Source organism: Culex pipiens, chromosome 2 (assembly GCF_016801865.2).
Source record: "Culex pipiens pallens isolate TS chromosome 2, TS_CPP_V2, whole genome shotgun sequence".
Lineage (NCBI taxonomy): Eukaryota > Metazoa > Arthropoda > Insecta > Diptera > Culicidae > Culex > Culex pipiens.
The window spans coordinates 223,857,760-223,885,500 of NC_068938.1; the positions used below are offsets into that span (position 1 = coordinate 223,857,760).

At 39.2% G+C, this 27,741-nt stretch overlaps 1 protein-coding gene across 7 annotated transcripts; it reads left to right on the forward strand.

Annotated features, from left to right (window-relative positions):
* LOC120429111 (AF4/FMR2 family member lilli) lies at positions 1-26,986 on the forward strand. Of its 7 annotated transcripts, none has more exons than XM_039594280.2 (10): positions 9,154-9,666; positions 11,600-15,177; positions 15,238-15,379; positions 23,879-24,054; positions 24,144-24,258; positions 24,752-25,131; positions 25,198-25,335; positions 25,394-25,643; positions 25,708-26,177; positions 26,253-26,986. In XM_039594280.2, exons 2-10 carry the CDS (start codon positions 11,776-11,778, stop codon positions 26,331-26,333), a joined length of 5,154 nt encoding a protein of 1,717 aa, XP_039450214.1. In that variant the 5' UTR covers positions 9,154-9,666; positions 11,600-11,775; the 3' UTR covers positions 26,334-26,986. The 7 variants fall into 7 exon arrangements, with proteins under 7 accessions (XP_039450210.1, XP_039450209.1, XP_039450214.1 ...); XM_039594281.2 differs by having other exon boundaries at positions 9,155-9,666; positions 15,241-15,379; XM_039594276.2 differs by lacking the exon at positions 9,154-9,666 and adding an exon at positions 1-214 and having other exon boundaries at positions 11,600-15,379.
* Positions 26,987-27,741: the final 755 nt, after the last annotated feature.

Genomic DNA, 27,741 nt, shown 5'->3' on the forward strand with positions numbered 1-27,741 from the left:
TCTGAAAGTGACAGTGCATGGAATCGGTCGGGAAGCTATTTTCTGCGTTTATTTGTTTAAAATACTTGGAGTTTTCAGATTTTCGCGGTCGAGTGTGATAAATACGATTCCAGTTTCATTGTTAATATATAATTCAGTGCGTTTTGTTTAGAGTGAACAACAGGATTTCCGGAAAGTGCTGAGAAAACGTGAGTGGATATTTTTCAAAACATCGGTATGTTGCGTCACCTCCAAATGACAGTATTTTTAGGGAGATTTGGGTACCAGGAGGGAGGTTCTCGATGTAGCAATTTGTTTGGTTTGTAAACGTGTTTATTTTGAGGGATAGATTCTAATGAGGAATGGGCCCCTGCGCTAAATAGCCCAGAAACAAAGTGCAAAACTAGATTCTTCTACCGGAGGATACATAAAAACTAACTTACAAACTATGTAAAGAGCGGATCGATGCAGCTGAAGACTGCAATGATTTTTGTCGAAATGCATCAATTATATCATTGTCAACCTCGGCTAATTGATGAAGTTTCAGAATCATCTTCAGATTTTTTTTCTGAATTCTCTGGAGTTGTTGAGGGTTACCTTGGCAGCATGCTTCGATCGCTCTGGTACAACATTTCTGGAGCAACATTCAAATGGGGCGGTACGACCACAGAGTAACCTTACTCTGTGGTACGACATTGCTCTCACGGCATTTCGTTCCATTTAAACGTGTGTGTGTGTCGTACCGCCCCTTTCAAAAGTTGCTCCAGATTTTAAAAGGTTTCAAAACTAGATGTGAACATATCAATAGACTATGAAGAAAATGTTGACATATCATGTCCACAGTCTACACTCGATTATCCGGAAAAAAATCCCCCTGCTCCTGTTCGCATAAATGTTCCATTAGGGTGTAATATGGTTGTATGGAAAAAAATTAAGTTGTCCAAATTTAGCGAGCACAGCTTTTTTTCAGTTCCATTGGGGTCCTAAACAACTCCCCAATGTTTGGGAACGATTGGTTTGGTCCTCACTTTGCGCAAAGCAAATCAATTTTCTATGGGAATTTGTATGGGAAAACCCTATTTTTTGGATTTTGATATTTATAAAATTCACGTTTCACGCTATATTAAAACCGGATTCATATTTGGATGCTATGGAAGGTGCTCTATGTAGAGAATGAGACGAGGATAGGCATTATTAGGCAAAATTAAATTATGAATACAAAGAGACGAGTTGTTCCTTTTAATTCCGCTATATATTTTTAATATCTTGACAGATACGTATTTCGTCTACTACTTGCAGACTTCATCAGTGTTCTGTTCTCGACTGAAGGTTCATCGCTGGTGTATCCGTATTTGTAGTTACTGTAGGTACTACCTCCTTGTTCTTCTTTGGTGCCTGTATAGGTAACAGCTTAAACAGCCACGTTGAGCCGTTACCTGAATCCTTGTTGAGTAAACGTTTGTTGCCTGCCTTGAAGATTTCCAAACTTTCGGCGACAGCAAGCTTCGATGGGTTCGTGATGTGTCTTAAGATGACCGCGTCGCTAGTTGTGATGTTATGTTTCTCCTTGATGATGTGTTCAGCTACTGCTGACTTGAAATGGGGGACAAATCCTTTCCGTATTTCCTCCTTGGCAATTCTGACATCGGTGTCTAAATGTTCGCCCAACCTGGTTTGCAGCAATCTCTTAGTTTGTCCAATGTAGCTCATATCACAGTGGCCGCAGGATACCTCGTAAATGCCGGGTTTGCCTAAAGTCGGTATGGGGTCTTTCGTTGAACCTAAGATGGATTCCAACTGGTTGTTTCTACTGCTGAACACTAAATCGATGCCATATTTAGCCAGTTTTTGTCGTAATGGGCGTGTTATCCTGTAGTCGAATTCTACTGCTGCTCTTCGTAGTGGCTCTACTGGTGGTGTAAGGGTTGTGAGTGACGTTCTGTGGAGTTTTCTTTCCTTCTTATCGATGATTGCTTGGATAGTTGTTCTGCTGTAACCGTTGATTTCCGCTGTTTCAAAAATGTACTCCAATTCTTTTTGTTTTCCTGCTTCGCTGAGGGGTAAAGTTGTCATCCTATGTATGAAATAATGGTATGCTGCCATCTTATGTTGGAATGAATGGTTTGACGTGGCTGGGATTGTTCTTCTGGTGTTTGTTGGCTTCCTGTAGATCTCGAAAGAAACAGTTGGAATCCATCTTAGGTTCAACGAAAGACCCCATACCGACTTTAGGCAAACCCGGCATTTACGAGGTATCCTGCGGCCACTGTGATATGAGCTACATTGGACAAACTAAGAGATTGCTGCAAACCAGGTTGGGCGAACATTTAGACACCGATGTCAGAATTGCCAAGGAGGAAATACGGAAAGGATTTGTCCCCCATTTCAAGTCAGCAGTAGCTGAACACATCATCAAGGAGAAACATAACATCACAACTAGCGACGCGGTCATCTTAAGACACATCACGAACCCATCGAAGCTTGCTGTCGCCGAAAGTTTGGAAATCTTCAAGGCAGGCAACAAACGTTTACTCAACAAGGATTCAGGTAACGGCTCAACGTGGCTGTTTAAGCTGTTACCTATACAGGCACCAAAGAAGAACAAGGAGGTAGTACCTACAGTAACTACAAATACGGATACACCAGCGATGAACCTTCAGTCGAGACGTATCTGTCAAGATATTAAAAATATATAGCGGAATTAAAAGGAACAACTCGTCTCTTTGTATTCATAGTAATGCATTCTGCTAAAACGCTCAACCAAACCACAAAATTAAATTATCGATTGAAATATTCTACGGCAAATAAGTGCTACAAATGATATTTGACCATTTCAAATGTTGGAGTTGAAACTTGATTGTTGTTGCTTGCTGAGATGCAACGACGACGCACACAAAACGAGAGCTTCGTCGTGCACCACGAAATAGGCCAGCAACGCGTGAGTGACCGTACTAGTGTGAGTGCGTCGAGCAGGTTGAGCTTGTTTGTCTGCGCAACGCGAAGCGCTACCAATGGAAAGAGAGAGAGAGTGACACCGAACGATGTCGTCGATTGCTGCGATGCCTGCAAGGTGCGCGCCGGCGAAAAATAAAACAAGAGAGTCGTATGTGTGTGTGTGCTCTGGCCCTCTGGGATAGATCGTGAGTCGGGCCGAGTCTTCAGTCTGGTTTGGAAATTTGCAGTGGTTGGTCGTTTGACGACATTTTGCAGTTTCCATCTTTAAGATGGCTGCATTGAAAAAAAATAAATAAAATAAAAGCCTTTGTTTACTAGTCTGGTTTGGAAATTTGCAGTGGTTGGTCGTTTGACGACATTTTGCAGTTTCCATCTTTAAGATGGCTGCATTGAAAAAAAATAAATAAAATAAAAGCCTTTGTTTACTACATGGCGCAGTTGGTGGGTAAGTTAGGTGAAATTAAAAAAAAAGAAGAAAAAAAAGAGCTGAGATAGAGAAATAGAGTTATGAAATCATAAAAAAGTTGACGAACGCCTCAACTGTGTTAATAACAAAACATAGGAACAGTTGACGAACGCCTCAACTGTCTTAATAAAAACAGACATAGAATAGTTGACGAACGCCTCAACTGTCCAAATTAACTGTTGACGTAAGCCTCAACTAGTTGCAATAATATGGTGATTGAGTGTATGCCCTCAAACACTGCTAATCGAAAAACAAAATAAATGGACCTGTTGGATTTTGGTTGTGGCTTTATGGAAAAGAAGGCAAAATGGCGCTCAAGAAGATGCATCATGAATTGCACAAATTGCATGGTGTTTTGTTGATCTATTTTGCCAAAAATCAAAATTAAAAAAATTAAAGAAGAGTTTGATGCGTCACAAAGACGAAACTTGGTTCAGAGAAATTATGGAAAAAGAGAGCAAGAGCCAGACCTAATAAAATTTGAGAAGGAAAAGTTCATAAACAAAGAGAAATAATATGTGAAGATGCCGAAATATACAATGGAGAAGATAGTAAATACAAATTACTAAGAAAATCAAAATAAGAGAGAATAAAAGAAAAGAGGAGAGGAGAGTGAAAATGTCTTAAACTATGTTGGTGATTATTTCGGTTAATGAAAAAATAGCAATAAAAAAAACACAAAAAAAAAGATCAAATAGATGCTAAGCATATAAGATGTTAAGAATTTGTAAAATATCAAATTCTTAAATAATATAATGAGAGAAGAAAAAAAGAAAAGAAACAAGAAATTTAAGTTGAATTGTCGAGTTGAATTGTATGGGGCGTCACAAAGAGTGAAAGAGATTACATACAAATTATGAAAAAGATCAAATGAACGAGAATTAAACGAAAGAGGAGAGTTAAAGTGTTTTTTTTTGTTATTCACGACTTGGTTCTGAGCAGGAAAAAAAAGTAACCGCGAAAACTTTTCTTATTAAAAATTGATGATTCAAATCAACCTAAGTATAAGAATTTGTAAAATATCAAATTCTTAGCAAATATGATGAGAAAAGATGGAAAAAATAAGAGAAACAAGAAATGTTTGTTGAATTGTCAAAAAAAGAAAAATATGGTGCGTAACAAAGAGTGAATGAGATAAAATACAAATCATAAAGAAGATCAAATGAGAGAGAAATAAACAATAAAGGAGAGTTAAAGTGTTTGTTGATCATTCTCAACTTGGTTGAGAGAAAGAATAAAAAAACAACCTCAAAAAAAAAATAACTATATAGATTTAACAAAAAGAAGAAATAGCAACTTAGCAAAACAGTAATAAAAAAAAAATTCAAGAGTACAACTCACAAAGGTGATAAGAATTTGCAAAATAAAACAATTCTTATCAAATATAATGAGGGAAGATAAAATAAAGAAAAAGAAACAAGAAGTTTTATTAGAATTGCCGAGAAGAAAAATAAAAAAATAAAACTTTTGGTGCATCACATAGAGTGAATGAGATAAAATACAAATCATAAAGAAGATCAAATGGGAGAGAATTAAACGATAGAGAAGAGTTAACGTGTTTGTTGATTATTCACAAATTGGTTGAGAGAAAGAATTAAAAAAAACAACCTCCTAAAAAATATATATAGAAATAAAAAAAAAAGAAGAAAAAGCAACTTAGCAAAACAGTAATTCAAAAATTTAAAAGTTTACAACTCACAAAGGTGATAAGAATTTGCAAAATAAAACAATTGTTATCAAATATAATGAGGGAAGATAAAATAAAGAAAAGAGAAACAGGAAGTTTTACTACAATTGCCAAGAAGCAAAATTAAAAAAAAACGTTTGGTGCATCACAAAGAGTAAATGAGATTACATTTAAATTATAAAGAAGATCAAATGAGAGAGATTAGAGAAAGATTTTTTGTAGCTAAGCAGAACAGTAAGTAAAAATTGATAAGTAAAATCCACCAAGATGATAATAATTTGTAAAATAACAAATCCTAAGCAAATATAATAAAAAAAAGTTGGAAATAAATTTGAGAAACAAGAAATGTTTGTTGAATTGTCGAAAAGAAAAAATGATTCAAAGAAAAGTATGATGCGTAACAAAGAGTGAATGAGATTAAATACAAATTATAAAGAAGATCAAATGAGAGAGAATTAAACGAAAGAGGAGCATTAATTTTTTTTGATATTCACAACTTAAAAAAAAAGTTTTGAAAAACCATATCGATTACACACAAAAAAAAGAAAAAGCAACTTAGCCAAATCGTGATAAAAAAAATAAATAAATAAAAGGTAAATCTCACAAAGGTGACTTTAAGAGAACACAGTGATCAAGGAAATTGTTATTTTTTTCCAAAATCGTTGTAACGCATCCAATCTTACGGGTATTTTTGAATAGAAGTGAATTTTCCCTAAAAAAAAAAATTAAAGGATGGAAAAATGTTAAAATGCCTTGGAAAAATCTGAAACGAAAAAAAGGCTAGATACGAGTTTTGGAATGTACCCATACACTTTACAGTTGACTACTAAACTGTATATCTGAAGGAATAAAAAGAAGTGTGTTTTCTCAAGCACAAAAAAAAAACAAATTAGACAGTTTCAGAAATGGAAAAAATGGTATTTTGAAACTAACATGTCTTATATTAAATCATTGTACTCAATTTAAAAAAAAATTAAGTAGAGTTTTTTCTTCTCGAAAAAAAGAAGCAAATAGCTTGGATTGGCTAAGGTTTCTGTTAGTGAAGGAAAAAAAATGAAAATTGCTCAAAATAATCATTGGACTTAAGAGCTTCTGAAAAATTAGAAAATAGAAACAAATAATTTTTAAATGGTTTTTGGAAGTTTCTGAACATTTTTTTTTTTCTCATGGAAAGAAAAAAATGAAGTAATTTGGAATTGATTTCAAATTTCTGACAGTTCCAGAAGTATGAAGCTATAGCATGGAAATCTACATGCCATAGATTAAATAATGTATCAGTTTTCTGGTTTGAAAATATTATCTCAAAACAAGAATTAGCGAAATAACGTGGACTCATTAAGGTTTCTGTTAGTAAAAAAAATAAAATAAAATGTAATGTTTTGAAATGATCATTAGATTAGAGTTAGAAACAAATATTTATTGAAATGTTTTTGAATGTTTCTGAACTGTAAGAAAAAAAATTACCAAATAGATTTTTTTCAAACAATAACGAACAACATAATTTGGTATTGCTTTGGACGTTTCTGTAATGAATTCTGGGAGAAAAAAATAAAGAAGCAGTGTTTTTTTTTCAAGCATATAAAGGAGCAAAATATTGTTGATTGATAGAGGTTTGTTTCAAAGAATAAATGTAAGAGATAATATAGGATTTAATTAGATCAGTACACGGAGTTTCTAGAGTAAATTATAGCAGAGATTTTTTTCAAGCTTAAAAGAAAAGCGTCATTTGAAATGATAAAAAGTTTACGTCAGTAATGAATTCCTAGAAAAAAAAATGATTGATTTTTTCATGCAAAGAAAAGAGCAAAATAATTTGGATTGATCAGTTCAAAGAATAAATGTGAGAGATGTCAGTTTTAATCTGAGTTTCGGGACAAAACATGAAGGAAAGCATTTTTTTTCAAGAGAATATTAAAGAATAATGTAAAATAGGATTGGAAATGTTTTCACGGAAAAAAATAAACGATTCCTATAATTTCTAATTGTTTAACGTAAGTTTAGGAAAACAACGTAGGAAGCGGTAGCTTAGCTACCTTTAAAGCCTTCTTATGATCTTATGAACGATTTTGGAGGAGTTAGAAGAAATTATATTTTTCTTAATAAAAAAAAAATTGTGGTTTTTAAAAGATCCATACATTGAGTATCTTGAAAAATATGATGAGAGATTTATTTTTCAAAAAAAAAAAAGGAAACCTAAACGTCTTAATTCGATCATTGAACTGAATATCTAGAAGTTATTAAAAGGAAAGGAAAGAGCAAAATAACTTGAAGTAAATAAGGTTTAAGGAAAAATGTCACAACGTTAGTTTTGAGAAAATTGAATAAAGCGTGATTATTACAATGGATGAATTGAAAAAAATTGAAAATTTATTTTAAAATATCAAATGATTCAGAAAATTAACTAGATAAACTAGAACTGACAGTTAACTTATAAAAATGTATGATAGCCTTGATAAATAGCTAAACGCTTTATAAACGCATTCGTCTGAATTACTTTTAGGATGAATACAGGAGAGGAATAGGTTGAGCATTTATTGATTTGGAAAAAGATAAGTTGATAGAAAAACAGATGCAAAAAAAAAAACAGAAAAGAGTAGAGAAGGGGGAGAATGTAGAGAATGAGACGAGGATAGGCATTATTAGGCAAAATTAAATTATCGATTGAAATATTCTACGGCAAATAAGTGCTACAAATGATATTTGACCATTTCAAATGTTGGAGTTGAAACTTGATTGTTGTTGCTTGCTGAGATGCAACGACGACGCACACAAAACGAGAGCTTCGTCGTGCACCACGAAATAGGCCAGCAACGCGTGAGTGACCGTACTAGTGTGAGTGCGTCGAGCAGGTTGAGCTTGTTTGTCTGCGCAACGCGAAGCGCTATCAATGGAAAGAGAGAGAGAGTGACACCGAACGATGACATCGATTGCTGCGATGCCTGCACGGTGCGCGCCGGCGAAAAATAAAACAAGAGAGTCGTATGTGTGTGTGTGCTCTGGCCCTCTGAGATAGATCGTGAGTCGGGCCGAGTCTTCAGTCTGGTTTGGAAATTTGCAGTGGTTGGTCGTTTGACGACATTTTGCAGTTTCCATCTTTAAGATGGCTGCATTGAAAAAAAAATAAATAAAATAAAAGCCTTTGTTTACTACACTCTAAAAGCTCAAAAATCACGTTTTAGACGAGTTTTGAGGACGCTGTATCTTTTTTCAGGGGCAAGCTAGCACCATACTCTCTTGAGGAAAGTTGTAGAGCACCTTCCAGAGCATCCGAATATGAATCCGGTTTTAGTACAGCGTGAAACGTGGATTTTATAAATATCAAAATCTTAAAAAATTGTTTTTCCCATACAAATTCCTATAGAAAATTGAATCACTTTGCGCAAAGTGAGGACTAAACCAATTGTTCCCAAACTTTGGGGAGTTGTTTAGGACCCCAAAAGGAACTGAAAAAATGCTGTGCTGGAAAATCGATTTTGATATTAAACCCTAATGTCCCATATGCATTTTCATCACTGCGAGAATGCCAACACTGCTTTAAATCTCTTCTTTAGATTTCTGGGATCTAGGTATATCCAGAACCATCATTGGCAGTCATCGATCTAAGAATGACACAATTCACGACCTTAATTAGACATCTCGTTGACATCGTAGGGCTTTTGTTAATTTGATTTGGTTAACCGCGGTGGATTTTCTTGAAATATTTCGAACTGTCAAAAATCCACCAAAGGATCTACCGGTGGATATTTTTCTACCACAGTTTTTTGTGTGATCAATGTGGTAGATGTTTTGGTGGATTTTTGACAGTTCGAATTATTTCAAGAAAATCCACCGCGATTAACCAAATCAAATTAACAAAAGCCCTCGTGTTTTGTCTTGATTCCTTAACATCATGGTGCGGTTACTTTGGCCAATGCAGCAAAAGTGTGTTCTAGTACGCTCATCCGCCGCCAGATGAGTCTTATGCAGGCAAAAACAAACCCACCAAACGGTGGCAAGAAATTAAAATGCAACCTGTACAGCTGCAAGCGAGTTGCTTCTCAGGCACTGAATGTGTGAATGTGACTGGCGAGAAAGAGACGCAAGAGAGAAATGGAAAAATCGCGGCGGACATTTTGAAGGCAAAAGTAAATTTGAAGGAAATTTTGCTGCGTTCAATGCACAGTGAATATAAGCCAAAACTGGAATAACTAATCGTAAATCGATGCCGGAAAGTGCAGAGTACGAATGGTGCATGTTATTTCGGCTGCAGGTGTTGTAATTAGGATGAAATCTTGAACGTAAAAAAACCATTGGAGGCTGCCCGTCGCGGATCCAGTCGACGACGCAGAGGTTTTTTTTCGGATCGTCTCTACTCGCGCCCTGTTCCACTGTATGTGTATAGTGAGTGTTACAAGGTATTCTTCTACCAGCGCAATCAATCAAATAGTGAAGAAGAAAAGACTTGAGGACAAGCCAGCATAAAAGGGTACCGAGTCTGAATTGAACGTGTTCCAGCAGGGCGGACCTCCGACCGGAAGGAACTTGCAGTGAGCAGTGGTGTTGTGTCTATTGTTTTGCACAACAGGCAGTGTCCGCAAAGGTGATTATTTTCGAACGTGAGGCAATTAATCAAATTACATACATAAAAAAATATGCTCACGTCCCGAGCTTGAGCTGCCAAAAGGCAAGAGAGATGGATGGTATGGTGGTGGTATTCACAAACACAAAACACTCGACGGTTGCTCTCGCTCTGGTCGAATGCTATTGGGCTTCGTGCAGCACCTTTTTTTTTCTTTTCTCTTTTCTCAAGTGGCTCCTCTGCGACGGACGTGACGAGCTTTGGTAGTTGTGCGATGTATGTGTGAGTAGCGAGTATGAGTGAGAAGCATTTTGCGTGATACCGAAGCGACTCCATCTCGCGGCTCGCTATTTTGCGCTGCTTTGATGTGTGAACGCGCCAACTGTGGGCAAGCGGGACGTGGGAAGAGAAAAAGTGAGACAGAGAGAGAGAGGAACACCAGCAGCGCGAGAAAAAGAGGAAAAACAACAACAGCAAGAAAAACAAGCATTATTATTGGGGATGGGGACGCTTTGTGGAAAAGAATAAAGGATGACAAAAATGTATGCTCGTATCGTACCGTCGTATGTAGCGAGAGCTGGTTTATGCGAATGCGAAAATATGTATGAGGACATGTACGCAGATTCATGTGTGTGTTTGTATGACCGGAGGGTAGGGCGCGTATGTATGTATGTGTGTATGTTTGTTTGTGAGTATGCACGAAAGACTGCGTAGGGTATTGTTTGGACGAGAATGAAATGCATTCAGATCAATAGTGGCAGGGAAAACGAAGAAAGCTGGTGTGAATGATAGCCACTACGTACCAAAATGAAACCTGTACCTGTAACTGTCACTGTCTCTTGCAACTACTGCCGCTCGCGATGCGAATAAGTTTTTTTTTTCGTATTCGTTTTGTGACAGCACACTTTGTTAATCTTTTTCGTTGTCATTTTAAGTATGGTTTTTTGTGAAAGTTGTTTAATTTAACGATTTTTAAAAACGTAATCGACTTCAAGTGGTAAAGGATATTCCAATGTATTTTCTGAAATAATATTTTTTGTAGTTTGATGAGCTATGTACTCATTACTAGGGACCTACATAGGGAAATGAAATGTTCTGGGATAAATTGCAAACACCCTAAGTCATTCAAATTTAGTGCTGGCACTTTTCTTGCACCAAACAAGCACAAACATAACAAAAACTATCAGATTATTATCAACAAAAGTTCAACAATACTAGTGATTGCTATAAGTCTCGTTTTTTTGCCAACATTATTTTAGATTGATTCCGACCTTGTTCTTGCATGATCTTGTTGCTCGATTGGAACCCTGAGAGTTACATTTCGCCTCTCCATATAGGCTCTCTACTCATTACGAATCTTTAAAAAACTTGTTGTGGCATTAATAAGTTCATAACATGTAAAAGGACAAGTCAAAAGTATTTGAATATAATTATAAAGACAGACAAAACTAAAAGAGTTGCATTGCTATCATAAGCACTATTCTCTCATTATAAACCATAATATTAAAAAATAAAATGGTGCTTATAGCAAAAGCTTATTCGTAATCTGTTGCATTATGAATATTTCGAATATGTTCAAGAACCCAAATCTAAATTTGGTTAGGCCAAGGAATATTACAGGGCACATTGTAGACAAAAAAAGGATAAATTTGTAAATCCGAAATGCCGAATATTTTCATTATTATTTTTTGCATAGGTTCGATGTTTGTTGGCAACAGTCAAATATGTTCTGCATTATCTCAATTAAAAAAAAAAAAAACAATTTGCAATCATAAAACCAGTTTGAATGGGGTTGGTGCCCAAAACTTTTTACAGTTTGTTCGGCTCCCGTCTTTTTTTCAATTCAAAATAATGTGGTTCTTGGGACTTTAAACCCCATTCTTTCATATTTAAATTGAACATTAAACCTGCCAACTCAGCCTATTTACTAACAGAATTCATTTCATTGTTTCAGGATTCGTTCTTGATGGGTGATTACTTGCCCATATGAGACCCTTGGTACTGTATCGGACCAGCGTAGACACCGCACGGATGAACTGTCGCCGCCGACAGCGCGTCACCTAAGGAAGGACAGCCCGTCTTCGACACATCACTCGTGAGTTCGTTTCAATCTAATACTTAGCAACCAACATGGATCCAGTAGGGCCATGGTCCTACACGTATAACCGCCAGCCGGGCACGGCAAGTGGTGAGTTCCACCACCATCTGGCTACAGCGGCCGCGGCCGGTGGTATTGGGCTTGCAGCTCACAACACAACCGTAGGAGTGCCATCAACTACGTCCCAACTGCTACTGCAGGCAGCTCATACGACGTCTCTCGGGACCTCGTCGGGACCGTTTAATCCGCCTGGGTTTCTGTCTCCTCCGGGAGTCAGCTACGATGCAGTGTTTACGCCGTTGTTTCACCCTGCTGCGAACCCAAAGCCAGCCCATTACAGCTCCACCATCAACCAGCACCGAGTGTTGGCCCAAGCTCAAGCCCAAGCGGCTGTGAAGCAGGCCAGTGAATCTGAAGTTCTGCGAGACAATTACGCTACACACACGTTGGCGGCTCAAGCTGCCAATTTCTTTGAACAGCAACAACAACAACAGCAGCAACAACAACAGCAACAGCAGCAAGCTTCAAACACCAGCGCAGCAAGTAGTGGCAACTCCTCGACGAGCGGATCATGGCAAGGAAACAACCAATTGCCAAGCCCGTTCGGGATTATGCCCCACGAAAATGTCGTACAGTCGAGCCCTGTAACTTCGGCATCGTCGAAAACCACCACTTCTACCTATGAGAATTTCAACGCACATTTCACCAATCTGAACCAACAACTCAACTCGCAGCTGGCCAGTAAGGCATCAGCTCGTTCTGCATCACCAGCGGTGAACACGGGAAGCACCAACACTGGCTCATCCAAGGCCACCACCAACTACTTTGCTTCGTCAAACTCCAGCAGCAACCCGCAGCAGTACGGAGGTGTAAATGAATCTCTATCCAACTATTCCAACCAACAGCAGCAACAGACCAGCAAACAACAGCTGGATTACGGTAGTGCTAGTAAGTCATTGTCGTCCACTTCCGGTACAGGAGGCTCTAGTTCGTCTTCGCTCCAGCAGACCTCTTCATCATCTTGCATTGTTGCTACCCCGGTGTCTGGTTCAATCAGTTCCTCCCCTTCTTCCCAACCATCACCCTCTTCCTCTGTAACGGCTAGTGCGAAAGATTACAAGTATCAATCGCGCATTATACCATCCCAAACGCCCCTTGTAAACTCTTCAATAGTGTATGCGTCTCGCAACCACAATACTGTGGCCGACCCAAAGACCCGGCTATTGTCACCCGGTCTGCAGGTTCAGCATCAAAACCAACAGGTGCAACATCTCCTGTCCCAGCATCAGCAACACCAGCATCAACAGCAAAACCATCTGCTGCAGATGAACAGTTTCATCGTACCTCCGTCTACGGCGTCACCCCCGATTGGGCTAAACAGTAGTAAAATTGTACATAAAACCTCGTCCCAATCAAAAGCGATAGGAGGGGGAGGTGGAGGCGGAGGTAACACCCCGACGGCCATCATCAAATCCGATGGTCAGCACATAGTGATCAGTCATCAACCCCAGTCATCGCCGATCAGTTATTCAATCACTGACAACGGAGGACGGACGAGTAACTCGTCCAATTCTTCGTCCTCATCTTCAGCTACAGTTACAAAGCTGAATAGTCCGATTAATCGTGTCAATAATGGTAGTAGTAGTAACATTTCTAGGAGTAACAGTAACAGTAGTAGTAATCAACAACAACAACAACAACAACAGCAGCAGCAACAACAACAACAGCAGCAGCAGCAGCAGCAATATCAACAAAACAGTGCCTCTAGTAGCTATAGATCTAGTTATAATCAGTTGAATGTATCTGGTAGCAGCACTGACACCGTCGAGTACGGTCGAGTAAAGCGCGAGTCCCAACCGCACCAACAAACGGCGCAACCACAATCCCAACAGTATTCAAACGGTCCGATTGCATCGTTACCTCGCCATCATATGCCACCTTCATCGCCGGCCGCTTCCGATTATAGTAATTCTTCGGTTCCGTTATCCTCCCGACGCGCATCCTCTCCGGCTCATTCTCACTCTCAAATGTCCCCCATTGGCCATGTGTTGAGTCCGGCCTATCCCATGTATAACAGTCCCATGGGTAGTAGCACTCTTTCGTCCCCACAGCACCACTCTTCCCAACAACAACAGCAGCAGCAGCAACAACAATCGACGACGTCGTCACGGTCACCGTCGACAACTTTGTCACGGCAACCTTCTCAAACGCAACAGCAACAGCAGGTTGCCTATCCATCGGTCATAACCCGTGCCCAGCAACCGGCCCCGCAACAGCAACAGCATCAGCCTCACATACCCCCAATACAAGTGCCCACGCTCAGTCACTGGGATGGTAGGAGTACAAACGAACGGTCACAGCCACAAGAACGTAGCAGTGATCCGATGACAATAGTGAAAAACTTACAACAACCGAGTATCATCTCGCCGCCACCCCCGGAACGCACCGTTCCGGTAACTCCCGAAAAGACTGAATCCAAATCGAGGCGAAAAAAGTCGGACACACCAACCCGTATCGTTCCGGCAGCCAGTGTGGCCAACGGGGAGTTTAGTGCAAATTCTTCGACCATGACATCGTCGTCAACGAGCGCCAGCAGCACGGGCTCGAGTACGGCGACAAAAGAGCAACCGCAAAGCAGCGGCGGAAATACGCTGGATTTCGACCGATGGAACTTGGCTCCTCCACCTGCTGGTACAACAAAAATGTTTGGCAACAGTAACTTTATGGCCCAAACCCCTTCCACTTCCTTCATCCCACCACCGCATCCCATTTATTATCCCACCTTCCATGGTCCCATCCCACTGATACCTAACGAGATTATGAACACCACCCTGGCGGCGGCTGCCAGTGGTAATTTTGAGGTTCCAACCTACACCACTCTGCTAAGTGCAAGCGATAACGCCAACGTGGCCACCGCCGGTAGTGAAGCTGGTCGCAGCGAAGACGAACGGCCTTCCGGTAGTGCCGAGACGAACAGTAATAAGGTTGTAGTCCCGAATATAGAGGAAGAACTTGGATTTCTTGCAGAAAACTCGAAGCAACAGCCGCAATCGCAACCCCAGCAACAGCAAGGTGCTTCCACGGATGGTGCTGGTAGTGGAAACAACGGAGTTTCCGCAACGCCGCCGGCTAAAAAGTTTAATGTTCCGGCAAAGGACAGCAAAGGCTTCATGGGCAGCTATCTCAAGTTTTTGCAGGGCGAACGAGACACTTCGCCACCCCCGGCCACCAGAAGTAACCGCAAAACCACCTGGACAAGGCCAGCCGGTAATGCCTCGAACGCGGCAAAGAATACCGCTTCCGGCGCAGCTGCCAATAAGCAACAAACAGCGGCCGCAGCTGCTGCTGCTGCCAATCAGCAAACGCAGGCACAACAGCAGCAAACAACCGCGCCGACGCCCCAAGCCCAGGCCGCCCAAGCAATGACCCATGATGTTAGTAACGGTATGTTACACGCAGAACAATACATGTCTAATTTCCATATTCCAACTCAGCAGCAAAAGCAACAGGATCAACTACAGCAATCACAACAACAACAACAACACCAGCTTCAGCAACAACCCGATCCCCGATACTCGTCCTACGCCGCCGCGGTCACAAAGGATAACCGAAAGCGCAAATACGACGTTGGTGAAGGTAATAACTTATCATATGACAGTGGCACTAGCGACGCTAGCAGCTACAACTCAATTCGCAATAGCAATACAGCGGTCGCAGTGGCGACCCTTGCTGCGGCAGAACTTCAATTGCAAGTAGAACGCAATCAAAAGAAAATGCAGACTGCGCAACAACAGTTGCAACAACAGTCGCAACAACACCACCAACACCAGCTGCAAATACAAGCGCAACAGCAGCAATCGATAGCGAAAGCTACGAAAGATCTTTACACGGGATCAACCCGATCACCGACCACTTCCCAGCATTTGTCATCGCCGTCGGCGGCAAGCACGTCGACGTCGGCATCCGTAGCTTCCTCAGCTTCGTCTCAGCACCAGCAATCTCAGCTTAGCCAGCAGCATCAAGCGAGTCAACAGCAACAGCAGAGCATAATTATGACTCCAACGGCTCAACATTTGCTCAGTTCCGCTGCTGCCGCTCTGAATCCCAGTAGTCTTCCGGTGACCCATCCCTCCCATCCCCACCATCAGCAGTTGCAGCAGCAGATGATGCAACAGTCGTACTATCATCATGCTGCCCAGGCGGCCCAACAGCAAGACGAGGGTGCATTCAGTTTGTTTGATCTTCATCTCCGGCGACAAAGGTGGTAACTTTTCTCCCTCCGCTCGACCCCCCCACCCACTCATCACCGTTCCCCATTCCCATCATCATCGTCATAGCCCATTGCCCAGACAGCAGATCGTGCCATTATAACTTTGATTGTCATGTCCAACCTCCCTCTTTCTCCGTGAGCCGTTTGTACAAAGGTGGATTACAGAAAAAAATTAGAGCGAACGAAGAGTACTGATTTGTTTTTAGTTGTGCTGTAGTTGTGTATCCTTCAAAAGGAAGATCAAGATTTATATCCTAAATTAAGAGCATAATAAGAAGACGCTGGCCAGGGTGCTACCAGATCGTGTATTTTCTCTTATCTCGTGTGACTCGAACGTTTTGTACGGCATTCGCCAGACTCTGAAGAAAACAATAAGGAAAACTCCCTAGGACTCAAAGGACTAGTAGTTGTGTGAATTCTCTACGAGCAGGTCTACGCTGGAACGTTACTGCAGCGACTTCGGAACACGGCACATGATATGCAAAGCAGGGTTGAAAACTTAGCAAATATTACCAGTGCCCCAAGCGTAACACAGTATTCAACTGAGATCTACATAATACTTGGTTTTGTTTCTCCCCCAAAAAAAAGTTATGATTTACCGCCAAAACCAAATCTGTCTAACATTTTAATTTTTAACCATTTTTTAGTGAAGTTCGAATCAACTTTCGTGCATTTCATATGCTGAGTACGATTTGACTCAAATTACGGTCGGTTTAGTGTAGCTTATTTTTGATGGATAAAAAAAAATTGGCAATCTCACAAACAAACAAAACAAAACGCTTAATGACAAAACACACACACATAATACTCGTGAAATCTAGCGGGTGGTCTCTGTGATATGAAACTCTAGGTTTGCACTTAGACTCGAAATCAAAAAAAAAAATGAGATGAAATGTATTGACCAAGAACGAGAAAACGACACAACGAGGACGAATACGACGACGACGATTTATGACCCAAACTCTCACTCACACACACACACGAAGGCACAAATAAGAAGCAAAATCTAGCTGTTGCAATGCTACTGTTACTGTTATGATCAATCGGTATGAATTACCTTGGAAAGGGGTTATTATTTTTGGCAACAAAAACAATAATCGAGTGGCATTCACGCAAGTGAGATAAAACACACAAACACACAATTTGTACATAGTTTGTACCATACTAAAGCATATGATAAAGAAAGAAAAAAAAAAACAAACAACAAAATATTACTCTCATACACGAAGGGATAATGTTAATAGCAGTAGAAGAGCGTTATTTTATGATTAATTTAAATTTCATTTCTGTTGTTCAGTTGATGGAAGCAAGAAAATATTTCTAGTACGTAAAATCTACTTTGTATAAAAACAAAAATCACAAGATAGCAAACCGACTATAGCATTTCACAGTGAAAGTAAATTTGTTATATTGAAGGGAATGTGGACACTAAAAACGCAAACGCAAGCAGATACAAAACAAACAAAAGAACACACAACAGATATTGTAATAAGTTAATTTAGAAACCGTAAGAAGCCCACACACACACACACACACACACCACAACACAAGCTGTGCTAAAGGTGGATCGTTCTCGCGTGACTTGTAGTGCGACGACCAATCTGTTTTTTTGTTTGTTTGCAGAGCCTCTCTTACAATCTGAGACGTGAGTAGCAGTCCGCTCCATCACGTGTTTCGAGTGCAATGGAAAAGAATGTTACTCATCACAGCTTTAAAAAAAGGTTCATTTCGCTTCGTCAGGCGGCAGGATTACAACATAGGTTACATATAGGCAGACCAGAATGAATTAATACTAAAACACTAGCATTTGCGTTTGAAAAGTCCAAGTCAAGTGAGAAAAAAAGTGGAAAGAAAAAATAATACAGAATATAAAATACTTTATTACCGAAGATCATTGTTTGTTTTTTATTCCATAATTGCACTTTTATATTCCTTTTCAGGTTTTCGCTTTAGTATTAAGGAAAAAAGAGAGTAGCACAGAGGTAGCACCCAAGCCATGGCACTTGTTCAATTTGTAAAACGAAAATAGCATTGTCAATGAAATTGAAAACCAAAAAAATACAACGTACGAGAAAGCACATGTACACATAACTAAAAACAACATTGTAACACTTCGAATCTACTGGTGGCAAACCATTAACGAGAGCGAGAGACGGTACACATTTTTTCCACTGTGAAAAAACGTTGTACGGTTTTACGATAAACCTTTCAACTTGCCACGTTTCAATTTCATTCAATGTTAAAAAAAAAACTCTATTACCGCACGAGAGCTGATTGAAATTTGCCGATTGTGCCAATTTTTGAAAATTTCACTTTCCAAAAAGATCAAACAAACTAGAATGCCTCTGTCTGCATCTTTTTTTTCTCTGCGTGCTTGGCGTTTTCTGAAGAAAATAAATCCGAACGGCCGCCGCCAACTGGAATGCGGTCTCCCCACAAGGTTACGGGATTGGATCGGTCTGGCTGCTGGTTGAGATGAGGCTCGGATGCTGCGGAGGAAGAAGGAACGAGTGCTGCTCGATGTGGTCGTGTGATTGTTTGAAGATCAACATATTGGTGGTGGTAGTGACTCGTCCCTGTGTGTTCATTTAAGAAAATTTACTCAATTTTAATGTTGACGAGAAAAAAGTATAAGTGTAAAATTAAAATCAACATCTTCTGATCAAGTAAAAATTTGATGGGGATGTTGATACCATCGAAACTAGCAAGAATCTCAATTTTGGTGCTAATCGGGAATATCCTCTTCTATTTGACACCACCCCAAAGTTAAAAATAAAATTGTCTTTGGAACGGCAAGTCGTACAAGTCGGGCCAGGACTAATTTTAAACAAAATTGCGTAAAAAAATGTTTAGTTTTACATTATGAGCATTATTTAAGCATTGACATCACCATCGTGTTTTTGCAGGCCAAGTGCGAATGATTCTGATGATATCTCTTCAGTTGACGCTCAGGCGAGGAACATCCTGGAAGGAGCGTCACTGACTACGTCCGTAGTCCTGTTAGATCTTTCTTGATCAGGACAGTATAGCTCTGGTTCCTTGCAAGTGTCCTATTTTCTTACCTCCACGTTGGCTTGGTTTTCATGATGACCTAGCTGGTGGCCTGTGGAAACGGATCGTAAACCTTTGACCAGCGAGGGTCAGAGTCGAGACGGCTAGAAGAAAGGGGCGCGTCAATGTGGGAAAGGGAAGTAATTTGTGATTGTAGACGGTATTGTTTAGATTCGCAGTATGTTGAGTCAACTGCTGTGGATGTACCTGAACGTTGCAGAACGGGGTTTCCTCTCTCCTTTCCATTTCCAGCTACCATCTATTATCTGTTTATTTTGTTTCACTGATTTTCTTAAACGGCTTCTGTTTACTATCCTCCATTTGATTTCGATTTTACTTATTTGATTCTCTTATTTCTCAACGCTTTTCCACTCTATTTTACTAATTGATGCTGCTGCAACAAACTGTCTGCTTTCCCTTAATTTGGCAGCAATGTCAATTTTGTTTATCATGTGCCTTTTCTTTATTTATCTATTTCAAAAATTTATCATCTTCCCTGTAAATTGCCCTCAATACAATCTAAGCATGTTTGTTACCTCTATTTATTAACTATTGTTAATTTCTTTATCTTCTTCATAAATTACTATCTTTCTTTTACTATTGATTCTTTACATAGTATATTTCTTTCACTGTCCATTGTTTTGAAACTTCACCTTTTTCTTAAGCAAGTGAGGTTCGAGCCCTCACTCAATTTATGAAATGATTAAAGGATTAACGCAAATATTACTATTGTACTTTTTAAAAACTTTTATAAAATGCTTAGGACCAAAATATTGTAACAAAACACCGCGACAAAAGAAATAGCAACATATAAACACGACTCAACAATAGGGAAGATTTCAGGAGAAAACAATACACAGTAAATAACAATTAGTTTTTGAATTCAAACTAAAAAATAACAGTTTTTGCTTTATGAAAGTTGATAGGCACACTATAAATGGATAGGCGCTTATACTTACATCAAACCCTACGTAATGTACCACCCCCGGCCGAGTTAAAATGCGTAACCGGAAAAGAAGGTGTGCATGCCTGGCACGAACACTCAAAGCGTGTTCTAGCGTGCTGCTCGTACTGACTCAGAGCAAGGGTGAGATGTAGGTGTAAGGGCAGTGCGTGTTCGTCGGGAACCTGGTGCATAAGATCGGTCAAGGCCCGTTCTTACACTGAAAATTGCGAAAATTGCGACATCACCATCGTGTTCCTGAGAAATGTTTACATATTTGTTGGGTTCAATGATTCATTGTTGAATGACAGAGATTATCAATTAGGTACCTAGAAATATGTCATTTTTATCAAAAGCAAGGTCGCTCGTCGGTACAAACAGGTAGGATTTTGCTCCACTACGAGCCAAGACGCGCGCTCGCTATGTAATTTTAAGGTAATTATTAAACTTTATTACAATCAAAAATCAATAACTCATGAACCAAAAATAATACATTGATCGAAATTTAAAATTCATACAAAATTTTCTCAGGAACACGGTGATAATGTCAAAACTTAATTTCCCGAGCAGATGGAAATAACTGGAAAAGTTCTAATTTGGTATTGTCAGGAGGTCAGGTTCTGGGAGCTTTAACCTTCTTGGTCATTTGCTGTCCATAACAGATGTTTATAAGAAAAATAACTCATTTTGGTATCAAAAATTATGACACGAATTTCGATAGCAGAGAAAAAAATGTTCCCGATGACTCAGTTGGGTATTGATGAGATGTTTTTTTTTGTGCTAGTAAATAACTGATTTTGATATTATTTTCTTATTATAAAGCTAATTATATAATTTTAATATTATTGCTTTGTTCCAATAACAAAATACATATTTTCAAATGCTGAATAAAATCAGTAAACATTTGCTGACAAATTTTGTTCAAGATTTGAATTAAAAAAAGTTAAAATTTAACAGATACCAGGCAAAACATGTGTGCAAATAACCAACATGTTTGAAAGTGCTAGGGAGTCATCCATAAACCACGCGGACACCTTAGTAGGGTTAGATTTCCAAAAAAAAGTGTCCACGTGATTTGTGGATGGTCCCTAGCTATAAAAAAATATGTTAGGAATACAAAGAGACGAGTTGTTCCTTTTAATTCCGCTATATATTTAATATCTTGACAGATACGTATTTCGTCTACTACTTGCAGACTTCATCAGTGTTCTGTTCTCGACGCATCTGTCAAGATATTAAAATATGTAAAAAAAACAGTCATTGCCCAGTCATTGTTTGAACTTCTGTCAAAATTTTGTCACCCGCGTTCAAACAGCAACTTTCTTTTGATTCCGTTTTGTGCAGATGTTCGAACACAAACCCAAGTTCACGCGAGTTTCGAACTTGAGTTTGAACTCTGGTGACAACAATTGTTTGGTTTGCACGGTTTTCTAAGCTAAAAAGGATTTTTCTGTCTCAAAAATTACATAAATTTCAATAAAATAACTAATTATCGCACTCGAGAACGCCAAGGCAATGCTGTAGAGCGAATAATTTGATTTGAACTAATTATCGGCTGTAAATGCGCATGTTTTGCTTAAACCGTTTGTTTAAGGCAAATGTTTTAACACGGGTTCAAACAGTTGTTCGGTGAAACCGACGAACCCTGTTTCAAACAGAACAGTGTTCAAGATCAAACACGAATGAAGGTTCAAAAGCAAACCGAGTTTCCCAGTTCTAAAATCAAAAAAGTCACAAAAAAGTGTGTACACCGAACTATCGTTGGATAAGTTATCAAAAGTCCTTACCGATGAGCCAAAAGGATTGAAGATCTGAAAACCCTGAAAACCCTATCGTGCATGCAAATATGCAGCACGATGTCTATATGGAGTTCGGAGACTAGACTTATGGTGATTTGTCAACATATAAATTTGTTTATGTTAATTTTTCGAAAGGTGTACAAACTATTTTTGCACCTTTTTTGATTTGTGTATTTGTTATAGAACTTTTTAAAGAAATCATCTTTTCATGAGCTTTTTGTAGAAAAATGTTTGGGATGGGTATCTGAACGAAACTTAGTACTAGGTTTCTGTCAACATTAAATTTTTTGATGTTTCATCACAATATGTGCATAGTGCCCAAGGGATGTAAATACTTTTTTACATACTGTATAGCGGAATTAAAAGGAACAACTCGTCTCATTGTATTCATAGTAATTCATTCTGATAAAACGGTCAACCAAACCACAATTAAAATATTGTGTTATGCACAACATTTTCGATCAAACTGTCAGATTCTTTTAATTATAGATGTACCCATAAATAAAAGAATATTCCAATATTGATAATTAAAATAATATTTTATCACTTTTAAAAAGTTTTGGTACAAAGACCATATTGCATTGCCAAAATAATGTACTTGACAAAATTGGTCCAAATTTTGCAATAGTTCTGACCGTATTTAGCAAAATTTAAAAAAAAAACAAAATTTTCCCATAGTTAAAGGGACCATCCATAAACCACGTGGACACTTTAGGGGGGGGGGGGGGTATGGCGATTGTCCACGATCCATACAAAAAAGATTTTTTTTGTATGGACAATTGTCCACGAAGGGGGGGGGGGGGGGGGTACGGTACACTTCAACCAGAGCTTTTGCGATTTTCGTTACAGACATTTTAGTATCTTCAAAATTACGGAAACTATCGATATGATTTTTAATTCATCCCCTAAAGTACTATCTTCAAAGTTATTCACAACATAGTTTGACTATTTTTACAATCAGATTGTTTCAGGATTGGGTCCGTAAATTTGTCAATTTTGGAATAAGAAGACGACAACTTTCTTGGTTGCTGTGCACCCTTAAGTTGGAATATTATTATTTTTTATTCTCATTCTTGATAACAAAATAAGATATTTAAAGAAGACTTGCTATTGAAATGATCGCCGTTTTGTTATTCCCACCTGTCCGGTGCTAAACACACTTTTGTTATTCCCAGGGCCATATTTCTACCGACATCAACTTTGAAAAATGTTTGCATTACTGGACAACAAAATGTAAAATCGGAATTTGGAAAAAAATATATTTGAGCAAACTTATTTTTTAAGTACTTATGTTACTTTTAGATTTTTGTGCTCTATGACAGTTATCTAAGTTATCTGGCAGCGATTTTTTTTCTAAAATCATCGAATCCGCAAGATAACATCAAGTCATATGCAACCTGAGGTTATCTGAAAGATTCAGGACAGATTTTGTGAGATAACTTTCTGCAAATTAACTTCAGCGCGTTTTTTGTAAGATAGCTCTCTGCAAGATAACTTCAGCTCGAGCTCTGAACGATAACTTTTTACAAAATAACTTCAGGTCAAATTTTGTATAACTTTTTGTATAACTTGAGCTCGATTTTTGCAAAATAAATTCTTGCCAGATATCTTCAGGTTTATTTCTGCAAGATAAATTCAGGACCGTTTTTGTAAGATAACATTCTGCAAGATAACTTCATCTCGATTTCTACAAGATAACTTTTTATAAGATCACTTCAGCTTGATTTTTGTAAGATATCTTTCTGAAATGTAACTCCAGTTCAGTTTTTGAGAGGTTGTGTTATATTTTTATTTTCAATTTTGTTAATGAAAATATTCGTTCAATTATTTGCCATAACTCAAGTTATCTTGCTAGGAAGAATGTTTAGAACGGAATTAATATTGTTGTGTTTTTAAAAAAAGCTTTTCAAACCCTTTCAAATTAATTACATGCCTCATTAAATTTGTATTTTTTTGTCCAATACATAGAGAATGCTTAAATTTTCCCCATTACCTTGCTCTTTGATTTCCACGTATAATATTGTGTCTGTGTTTATGTCTTTTATTTATGATATTTAATAAACAACCTAAAGTCGGCCAAACAGGAAACGATCCGCTGAATGTTCCCCAGCGACGCCAGACGTCAAACAGGAAGGCCAAGTCCAAAGCTTCCAACATTCAGCAGTTGATGGATCGGGGCCAAATGGATGAACCGGCCGATTTCGGATCCGATTCCGATGCTGATCCCGTCTGGACACCACAGGAAAAAGTATGTCCTAAGCAATAGTTGTGTGTTTTTTGTTGTTTGGTGTTTTCAAAGAACGACCGTTGTTTTGATGTTGCCACCCCGTTTTGCAGGAGGATGACGACGATGAGCAAGATATGATGGGAGACTCAAAATCAAAAAAGCCCAAAAATATTATTGGAAGTCCACGTGGCAAGCAGCAACGTCCACGCTCGAATATCCTGTCAGGTGTGTACATGCAAGCAGACCATTTCCTACACCTTCACTCACACTATTTAATTAATTTTATTTTCAATTACATGAGCTCAACACATATCATACCTGTATCTCACTCGGCGTAACAGTTCGCCATGTTTTTGTGTGCCACGTGTTCATTATTTGTATAAACTCAGTAAATCTCTCTTAATCTCTTAAACGCTCTTTTCACGCATCAAGCTCGATCGATTGTTTACTCAAAATACAAACATTTTTCCCATCTCTTCTCATCCCATCGCGCCATGCAACACCTCCAAACCCTTGCATTGAAACATGGACAACTAATTAATCCGAAATGTTGTCGCATTGTCGCACCTCTCAAAACGCCAAAATCAATGGTAATTGCTCTTTACTTCTTAATATGTGCATTATTTGTAAATATGAGATTGTTGTGCATCATCTTCACGATAGTCATGCTTCGATTTAACTCTGCACGTACCGCTTGACTGTATCTTGTTCGTTTTAGTGGCCGCTGCCGGGGCTGGCATTGCAGAATTCGACTACGGAACCGACGACAATGTGGCGGCGACCGCCACCACTGCCACTTCCAACGTCGCAGCCCAGAATCTTACAAATCCCCAACAAATCCAGCAACAGCAGCAGCAGCAGCAGCAAGTTATGCATCAGCAACAACAGCAGGTGTACCAACAGCAGCAGCAACAACAGCAATTGTACCAGCACACCGCCGCCATCGCCAGTAATCAGATTATGCAGAACCAGTACCAGGACATGCAACAGCAGCAGCAGCAGTACAGCGCGGGAAACATTGTGCAGCAACAACAGCAGCAGCAACCTTCGCAGCAACAATCCCAGCAGCAAACAACTTCCAACAGTGATGATTTCCAGGTTGGTTGAGTCGTCTCAGGGCTTTTAATATGATTCTGCTAAAATCACTTTTGTTTTCTTTAAAAGACTGGCGATTTTGTTGTGATACGTTCGGAGCTGGTCCAGGATTACCCTTCGATTTGGCGCGTGGACGGTAAAACGCTGCTGCAAAAGTACGAGCCATTTGATCAGAACGGAAAAACGCTGCACCGAAATGTGTCCACGGTACGTATGCAATATGCTACCGAAAGTTAACTTCACATAACTGACCATTGTTCTTTAGTACGCGGCCTGGAACACCGAGAGCAAGAAGCTGTACGTGAAAATTCCGGTTCGCTTCCGCGTGCACAACCACATGGAGTCGGTGGTCGAATTTATGCGCAATGAGATGTCGATCGACGATACCGAGCAGTTCCTGGAAAAGTCCATGAACGAAACGAAGATTTATCAGGACGTGTTCGAGGTTTACATCCAAACGCTGATCTCGCAGGCTCTCGATTCCAACTTCCTGAAGGAAATCTTCCAAGAGCAGGGTAACAAACTGTCTTGAAGTTTAGTTTAGCCACCACCTTGAACCGCACTTTAACACTTTTCCAGACGACTACTTCCTGTCCCGCGTGCAAACCATCGACAGCCTCACCGACGACCGCAAGCGGCGATTGATCCAGATAACGCCGTGGTCCCGGAACATGATTACGTCGATAGCGACCTTCCCCGCGTACGACATCATGACCGAGCTGGGCCACACGAACATGAACCATCCGGTTTGCGTGGCGTGCCACCAGCCGGGAATATCGGTACGGATCGTGCTGCAGGGTCAAACGTACAACACGGCCACGCTGGCGCCGTGCCAGGTGCAGGACGCGCGCATCCAGTACGAGAAGAACTTTTTGCTTTGCCGCATCTGTTCGTCGCGGTTCGAGCTGCTGCACAAGATTTGCCACCAGAAGTACATGATGTTTGTTGAGTGCGCCAAGCGCGTCAATCAGCAGATTTCGAACGACTCGTCCAAAGCGGCGACCATCATCCTGAACGAGCTGTTGGCCGATGAACACTGGCTGACCATGGTAAAAGAAAACCGCAGTCTCTCAACTACATTAGATTTGATGCTACAGAAAACCCTATTTTCATACTCGTTACAGCTCTTCAAGGAAGTCCGCGGAATATGGGCGGAGATCGAAAACATGGAAAGGCAGTACCGTTTCCAGGTGGCGTCCCAATGAGAAAAGGGTAAAGCGGCAATAAAAGCAACATAACGTCAGAAAAAAAAGCATCCAAGATGATCATTTATCGCAAGCAGACTAAACTGCTAGAAGTAACAGGAGTAAAAATTATTAAACTTATCTATTAGGAAGTGAGAGACTACGTCTATAGCCTGGTAAACACATTACCTGCTTAACGGCAGAAACATCAATAAGCTTAATAAACCCATACAAAATACACAAAACCCATACACACAAACACTCACTATTAATACTAGCAAGCATACTTAACAGGAAGCAGTAGACACATTGATAAAAGAAAGTATTTTTAAATAGTACTCGGTAGAACGATTTTACGAACGACAAACAATAGCCTTAAGCTGCAGTAACCATACCTAAGTCGATCGTAAAGTTTTCTGTTTGCCCTCTTTTTATAATTTTAAATTATAAGCGCGAAATCATCATCGATCGACTCAAACAAGACATGCGAAATCATCCTGCCGTTGAGCGTATATTTCATCTTTTAAACTGCTTGTAATTCCCACATTGGATTCGATTATAAACAGAAAGGTAAAGTTTGACTACATATTATCTATAACTTGTCTATTGTACTGTAAAAAGTATCAGTCATGGAAAAAGAAACACAAAATAGAATATATAATACGAACCACTTACTTAATGTGTGTGATAAATCACTTTCATTTTAAGCCTATCTTATTCAGATATTTAAAGTTTTTTTACTATTTGGCCGTCTTTCTTCAAAATCTCACTTCATGGGGTGCTACAAGACTTCATCCTGATATAAGAAAAAACTAACCCCCCCCCCCTTTTTTTCGCTTTTTGTTCCTTTTTTTCTGCTTTTTGTTTTTTGTAGTCGATTCGATTGTGGATTGTTTTAGTCATTTTGAACGATTTGGTCGTTTTGGCCATTTTGGTAACTTTGATCGTTTTGGCCGTTTTAGTCATTTTGATCAATTTCCTCGTTTTGCCAATTTGCTAGTTTTGGTCGAGTTGGGCATTTAAGGCGTTTTGGGTATTATGGTAGTTTTGGTCGATTTGATCTTTTGGATCGTTCTGGTCGATTAGGGCATTTTGGTTGATTGTGTCGATTTGGTCATCTTAGTCGTTTTGGATATTATGGTAATTTTGATCATTTCGATCATTTTGATCAATTCAGTCGTTTGGTAATTTTGGTCGATTATGGTCATAATAATCATTTTGATCGAAATGGAAATTTTGGCCATTTTTCCGTTTCAGTCATTTTGGTCGAATTGCTCATTTTGGTCATTTTCACCATGTTGATCGTTTTGGTCAATTTGCTCATTTTGGCCAATTTGGTAATTTTTCCATTTTAGTCACTTTGGCTTGTATGGTCATTTTGGTCGATTTGATTTTTTTGATCTATATGGTCATTATAACAATCCTGTTT